Source organism: Diabrotica undecimpunctata, chromosome 8 (assembly GCF_040954645.1).
Source record: "Diabrotica undecimpunctata isolate CICGRU chromosome 8, icDiaUnde3, whole genome shotgun sequence".
Taxonomy (NCBI): Eukaryota; Metazoa; Arthropoda; class Insecta; order Coleoptera; family Chrysomelidae; genus Diabrotica; species Diabrotica undecimpunctata.
The window spans coordinates 142,295,283-142,302,745 of record NC_092810.1 but is presented as its reverse complement, the minus strand read 5'-3'; the positions used below and the strand labels follow the sequence as shown (position 1 = coordinate 142,302,745).

Sequence of the window (7,463 nt, the reverse complement as noted above, 5' to 3'; positions counted from 1 at the left end):
CTGTTTATAATTTGTCTTTTTTGTTTGCCTAATGTGGTATTTTTGTCTTCTTCAGGTTTGTCGTACATGTTTGTAATTATGATTGTTTTGTTTCCTGTTGTGAGGTGTATTGTTGTCGTGTTTTCGTCGGTTCGGTTTTTCCGTAGTATGGTTTGTTTAGTCATTCTTTGGTTGATTAGTATTGAGGCTTTGAAGGTTTTGTTGTGTGCTTTTGCAGTGTAGTTCGTATTTTGCCATATGTTGTGTCCCGGTTCTTGTAGTAGAGCTATGTCAATAGCTTGTTCTGTTATTTTTTGTATTAATTTGTTTGCAGCCTCTAGGTCTCTTCCAGCGTTGAACTGTATGAAAGAGGCCATTTTGTATAAGTGTTTTTTATTAGTTTGTGTAGTTTGTCTGTTGTTTAGCCTCCTCTACTTTTTTTATGTATAACGGGTTATTTAGGTTCCTGGCATTGTGTCTTCTTGGTTGTAAATGCATTACCTGACAATTAACGCAGTTGGTTGCCGTACTTGTGCATTCATGTCCGTTGTGTTTCAGTCCGCATTTGTAGCATCTCTGTTGTGACTCTTTGCAGTATTTGGTCACGTTTTGTTATCTGCAGCAGTTATAGCGCATGCTGACGCAGAAGTATTTTTTCACGTAACATTTTTTCAAGTCATATTATGTATCCGTTCCGTAATATGTCTTTTATAATGTCTGTTGGGTCCTTCACTAGTACATTTTAATGCCATGGATTTTTGCATGATCGTGTGTTTAAGATTTTGAGTTTGTCAAGTTCTGTGTCGTGTTTTTGTTCCAAAGTCTTTGTGAATGTCTGTTGGTCTTGATTTATTGGCATTCCTGTGATTAATATAAGAGAGTCCTTCGCCGATAGTATAATTGTGTTTGCATCTTTGGTCCGTTATTTTGTTATGTTCTCAAGGTCCGTTGGTTTCTCGATTGTCCTCATAGTGTCCATGAGTTTGCCGTTGTTTCCGGGTTTTAGCTTTTTCATTGTATCGTACTTCCGTTTAGTTTTTGTAGTTGTCCAGGGTTGTTCCTCAATTTCTTGTTTTGGTTCTGTGTTCAAAAATTAGTAGTTGGGGACGAAGGTCATTTCGACCTTGTTGTTTCATGCGGTGGGCACTATAGAGTGTCCAAACATTTTACTGGATATATCACATCTGATGTCAAAGTAGCAGTAGGGAATCTTTCTCTCAGCGAGCAGAAGCAGGGCCTCCTGCTGAGTTGTGTCTCCTGTCTTTTTGGGCAACGAGGTGGCCATGCCGGGTGTGTACCCTTGCAATTGGGGCATTTGGGGTTTTTTATCTGGGGGCACTGGAATTTTATGCTCACCACTGTCGCAATTAGGGCAAGTTGTTTGTTGTTTTTGGCACTCAGAAATCTCGTGCCCGTTTTGACAGCATCGGCTGCAATACTTTGAGGAAGGGCGGATGATGCTGGGGTTGTGAGGAACCTCACAGGGTCTGATGAGACCATCTATACAGATGCCATTGATCAGAGCATCTGTGAAGTATTCCTCAGAGTCGAGGAACATTCGGGCTAGCCTTCTAGCTTTATTATAATTTTTGGAAATAATTCGATGGAGTGGTTTGAAAGGAAATTCCATCTAATTGAGACTCTCGGCAAGTTCCTCGGTTGTAACGGAGGGGTCGATGTCGGTCACTACGAGGTGGAACGGTGACGGTTTTTCGGTATTGGTGCGTGAGCTTTTGTTGTTTGTTCGTGTGTTTTTAGGCTCAATAGTTATTGATCAGTTGAAGTTGATCATAACACCCTTGAGAAGCTCCTGGGTGTTAACTAAATGGAAAAGTTTTCTTTGCGTGTCATACGCTATTGGAATATTTAAAATTTTACAGGTGAAACGTTGCGGGCGTTTCTGCTCCGGACTGGTGGTTTTTTGTGAGACAGTGGTAGCTTCGATGTTGGTGGTTGAGTGTGGAGTGGCTCGTGCGGTAGATGGTACCTCATTTGTATGGGGGACTGTTACTCTTTTCTTTACTGGAGTGGCGCCTTTAGTGGTTTTGATAATTTTGGCGGATTTGGTTTTCTTTGCTCGCTTAGACCTGGAGTGTGTCTTTGGTCTAGGAGAGGTGATGACTGGTTGGGCTATGATGTCTTAATCATCGCCAGAGTGTTCCTCTGCGATGGTGGGAAGAAAAGGGAATTCCTCCTCATATGAGCTATCGGAGTCCTCATCCGAAATATTCGGATTGAGGGATGGTAAGTGGAATTTTAAATCTTTAATCTTTTAAATAATTTTGGAAGATGCATCAGGATACCTGAGAAGGGCTTCCTGAAGAAAAGTGGTGAGACGAGAAATGAAATCTTTCTTGCCCTTTGACTTATTTTGGTTAGGATATTGTGACACCTCCTGAGGCGATGGTGTCTCCGCTCCAGGAGTAGAGGTCCTCCGAGGGCCTCGGCTTATGCGTTGGGAAGAAGTTTTATAAAAGAGCGGATTTTTTGTTGGCTTATTTTGCCAGTTATCGGCAGACTCACAGGCAACAACGGGATAACCCCCGTAGGAGGAAAGTCTTGTCCTTCACAGGATAAGCTGTAAGCAGGTACTCAAACGAACCTTTTCGCGAGCTATCTAAGAACGCTTCCGAGGGACGTCCAGATGAGCGGTTTTTGTCGACGCTCTGTAGACGTATTCCCCAACGTACCTTTGTAGTCACAATGGTCCTGTGGTTGGTTATTGGGTTTTACGTCTGTTTCTTTGGTTATCGGGTATTGTTGTAACTGTTATTGGTGAATGTTCTTGTCTGGAACTGTTTAATTTACTTCTGAGGGTGGATTTTAGCTTTTTCCACCTACGTTCGGTAGCGTGCTCCGGTATGCGACCAATGACCCTTGCACTACGAACGTTTAAAGTAGAATGCGCGTATATCCATGTGCCCATTTTTTTATAAACAATCTACAAATCTCTAGTTTTCCTATTCTATCAGACCATCTAGTTGGTATCTCCCTTGTCTGTCTACCGAAAATAAAATAAAATAAATTAAATTAAATGTTTGTTTTACCATTAACCTGTTCATATTGTAGGCACTGTACTATAGGAAGCTAAGAGACAGAGCGCGGATTGTTAACCCCCTTAAGAAAACCCTAAAGAATTTTTTGGGAGCATAGCTTTCTTACAGCGAGCTAATTAATTTATCGGGCAATTTAATCGCTGACATCCCAAAACAATATTTTGACAGTGACTTCCAATTTGAAAGTCGTAACTTTTACATATTTTTTTGGTGGTTTGTTATAAACAACTTTATATATATATATATATATATATATATATATATATATATATATATATATATATATATATATATATATATATATATATATATATATATATAATCTGGGATCTCATATTAAAAGCTGTTACAATATGACAGGGGTTAAACATGTGAAACCAGTCTTGACCGTTCAATTTAAGTTCATATATATCAACAGATACAGTTAGTTTCTTCTGGTTCTTCCTCGTACGGTATTATCTTGAAACCGTGTTGTTCAATAGACTGAAGTTCTAATCTGGACCTATTCATACTGACTAACTGACACCCTATATCCGTGAACATTTCTTCTAAACCTTCTCCAGTCTTACATGAAGTTTTGTAGATTCCTGAGACCAAATTGTGGCATTGTTCACTAAAAAATAAATGGTATCTTAATAATAAAAATAACAAGGTAACAAACAATAGCAAACTAAAGTCCGTGTAAAGACTAACAAATCATCATTAAATACCAAAAACATATCCATGATGTATCACTAAATATATAATAAATATATAGACTATACATTACATTTTTAGCATTATATTCTCTGCAGTGTTTGAAATAATGTCTCTAGCCAAGAGATTCATCTTCCATACTAACCAACCTTACCATTCCTAACTAATCCTGTCAGGTATTTTTTCTTGGATTATTACCATTAATACTTTAATCCTTCTTATATGTTGCCATTCTGTATTACGCCGTCTAGATATACAAGCTTGCTTTTTTAAATCGTTTGAACGACTTCCGTGATTTAGTGTAATCTTCGTAATAATTATTCATGGATGTACCTATGGTCCTTCCAGAAAATCCTAAGTACCCTTCTAATATGGTTACATTTCAAAGGCTTTTAATATGTTGTGAATACATCTTAAGGGACTACGTTTCAACACTTTAGAGAAGTACTGGAAATATATTTCTCTCCGGTTATATATGTATATGTTCCTCTACATCATCTAAGATTTTTTTGAGTTTAATAATGTTTTCTGATCTTCTAATAATATTTTCTGAGTATACATAACGTATTTTAAATGTTTTCTCTTCTGCAGTTCTTATATTGTATTTCTGATTCCAATATAGTCCTGATATAATTTTTGGGTTTTTAAAGAATGGCGTAGTAAAGAATTAAACTGGCGTATAATCTACGCCAGTTTTTAAAGAATTTCTATTAACTTGTAATGTTGTAAAGATTATAGAAATCTCTATAACATAAAAAAATAAACCAACAAAATAACTAAGTCAATTACAATACTCTAGTCGTTAGAGACGAAAATGCCACTGAACTTCTAAAAATCATACGAACAAGCTGAATTTTGCAGAGAATATTAATTTTGGGATCCTAAAAAAGATGCAAAAAAAGTTTACTACTTTTACTCTTGGGCTTCTTCCTAAAACCCCCTTGTAGGGGGGTAAAAATGCAAACAATTGATTTACCAAGAATCTGTACGCACTAGAAAAAAATGTTTCAAATAAAAAATGTAGGTGAAGTAATTTTAAACAAAAATGTTTATAAGCACGTTTTGTGTAGAATGAACCGTTCTCTCAGAAACAAAGATTGAAGCGACTGTCGATTTTGAATGTCAGTTACGCGCGCGCAATCAATGTTCAATAAAATTTGTATCAGCTCAACGGTAAAAATTAGATATCTTTTGATCCAAGTGTCCTATTGCCAAAAATCAAGATGGGTTTTAAAAATAAAGAGTGCAGGTTTGGTATGCAGTTTTTGTATTTTGCCGAGAATAAACTCAGTTGTCCTGTGTACATGCTTCTCAACAGCAAACCCGATATCTCGTCGTTCTCCACGGCGCCGTCTTACCATCCTACAACCATCATGCATTCCTAAACAGAATCGGGATGCATCGCTGAATGCTAAATTACGCTATTCTGCCACCCAATGCTGCCGTTCTCTGCACCAATTCAAACGTTGATTACAGTGGTCCGTAGTCAAAAGAAGCACTAATCTTGGACGGAATTAAACCTGTCCAAAGACTCGAATGCGACGGTATAGTGTAGGCATACTAACAGGTCTACCTACTACAAACCATTGGTCAGCAATTTGACACGTAGTAGCAAAACGGTCTCGCAGAGGCAGTAATCTAAAGCAACTATCTTGACGCTCTGTGGTACGCCTCGGTTGACCAGTTGGTCTTCTTCGTGTTCCTCTACTTTCGTTTGTCCACACACGACAGACACGCATACTCGTCATTGCCCTACAATTAACACAACGGTCAATTTCGCGATACGACAAACCCATATCTCTTTACGCAATAATTCTACCCCTGTCAAAATCGCTAACATGGTGGTAATTTTGGTGTCTTCGAACTCGAGGCATTTTCTTACACTGAATACAATTCTTAGACTGAGTAATAATAACTAAAAATTTCTATACAAACCGGTTTTAACAAATCGGCCTATTCACAAAAAAATTTAAAAATAAAACTTTATTTTTACAAAAAGTAGAAAAGATAAAACATTGGTATTGTAATCATAGCATGTTTTAAATATAGTCATTCTGTTGCCAAAAAATTAAATTCAAGAAATTATTCCTTCTGGGTGGAACACTTCTAATGCCACTGAGTATATTAATGTACTTTTCTCTTCCAAAGTGTTTAAAATAGATACATACATATATGAGAGTTATATAATTTTCATTTTATAATTACGTTGAAAACTGAAGGATAAAGCAAATAAATTGTTTTAGATTTCCTAAATAAATAAAATAAATAAATAATAGCTTTATTACCCAACAGTTTCCCATTTCTAGGGTAAAAATTTAAGATACATTTTTAATTAGTATACAATCATTAGTAGGTGATACAAAAATATCAAGTAAAAAAATAAGTGCAAAAAATAAGTAGGTGAAAAACAAAATAAAGAGTGAGAACAATATAATTAAACAAATCACTACGTATATAAGAAATAAAAAAAAATACACAAAAAAAAAATTAACAATCTAATGTACTCCATAAACCAGTGCGGTATCAACCAGATGATTAATTGAGCATGAGAAAATATCACAATGGTTGCATATTTTGTTATAATTATTGCACATAATATAAATGGGTGACTTCAGTAACATATTTGTTCTCGCACGTGGACAAGTAAACACTATAGTCGACCTGGAAGTAATTCTTGGCCCATTAAATCTAATTTGACCTAATATATCACTGCAGTCAATACAGTTGTGTAACAACTTATATAAAAATGAAACCGAAAATATAATTCTTCTTAACTCTAAACTTACAATATTAAACCTGTTACATAACAAATCGTAATCATAACCATGGACAGGATATACTCCATCAACCTTAAAAGCTAAATATTTTAAAAGTTTCCGTTGTACCTTTTCAATCTGTTGCATATAACATTTATAAATGGGATACCAAATTAAGCTACAATATTCTAGTTTTGTTCGCACCAGCGATAGATACAGCAGTTTAATCGGTCTTATATCGCAAAAATTTCTACAGTTTCTGATGATAAAACCGTACATTTTCATAGCATCGGATACTTTCTGCTCAATATGGTTGTTAAAGGTTAATTTTGAATCAAATATAACTCCTAAATATTTAATGCTATTACATTTTTCAAGATCTGACCCCTGAATTACATAATTAAAATCAACCTTATTTTCTCTTCTAGAGTAACTTACTACTTTACACTTATTGACATTAAGAAAAAGTTTGTTTTTTACACACCAAGTATCTATATAATTTAGATCGTTCTGTAAATCTATACAGTTAGCAATTGTTTTAATTTCACAGTATATTTTAAGATCATCCGCAAAACACAATTTTCTGTTATTGATATCTGAAAATAAATCATTGATATATAATAGGAACAACAATGGACCTAAATTTGATCCCTGTGGAACACCATTAATTCTGATATGAAACCATTATAGGATACAAATTGGTTCCTACCTATTAAATAGCTTTCCAGTAACTTTAAAATGTTTCCAGCAAATCCCAAATTTGATAATTTGGGATTTGCCTAAAGATTCATCATTGCAAAAAAAATGGATTAGAGCGATGCGTCGTGAAAACCAAAGAAAAACTGGCTTTATTGTCATGATTATTAGTTTAAAGTCACTTATGGGAATTTGGAAAAATTATGTGGAGGATGTAGATGGAGGTCTGAAGTATCTTTCAGCATATAAACTATCTCAGGATCATTTAGAAGTTTTCTTT

General features: G+C 35.5%; 1 protein-coding gene across 1 annotated transcript in view; it reads right to left on the bottom strand.

The window, feature by feature from the left end:
• Positions 1 to 2,340: 2,340 nt before the first annotated feature.
• Positions 2,341 to 7,463, bottom strand: part of RabX6 (RAS oncogene family member RabX6) — a 34,238-nt gene continuing 29,115 nt past the window's right edge. The window contains exon 3 of the mRNA XM_072541229.1: positions 2,341 to 3,648. Coding sequence (XP_072397330.1) covers positions 3,447 to 3,648 — 202 coding nt within the window. The 3' untranslated portion in view covers positions 2,341 to 3,446. The remainder of the gene's footprint in view (positions 3,649 to 7,463) is intronic.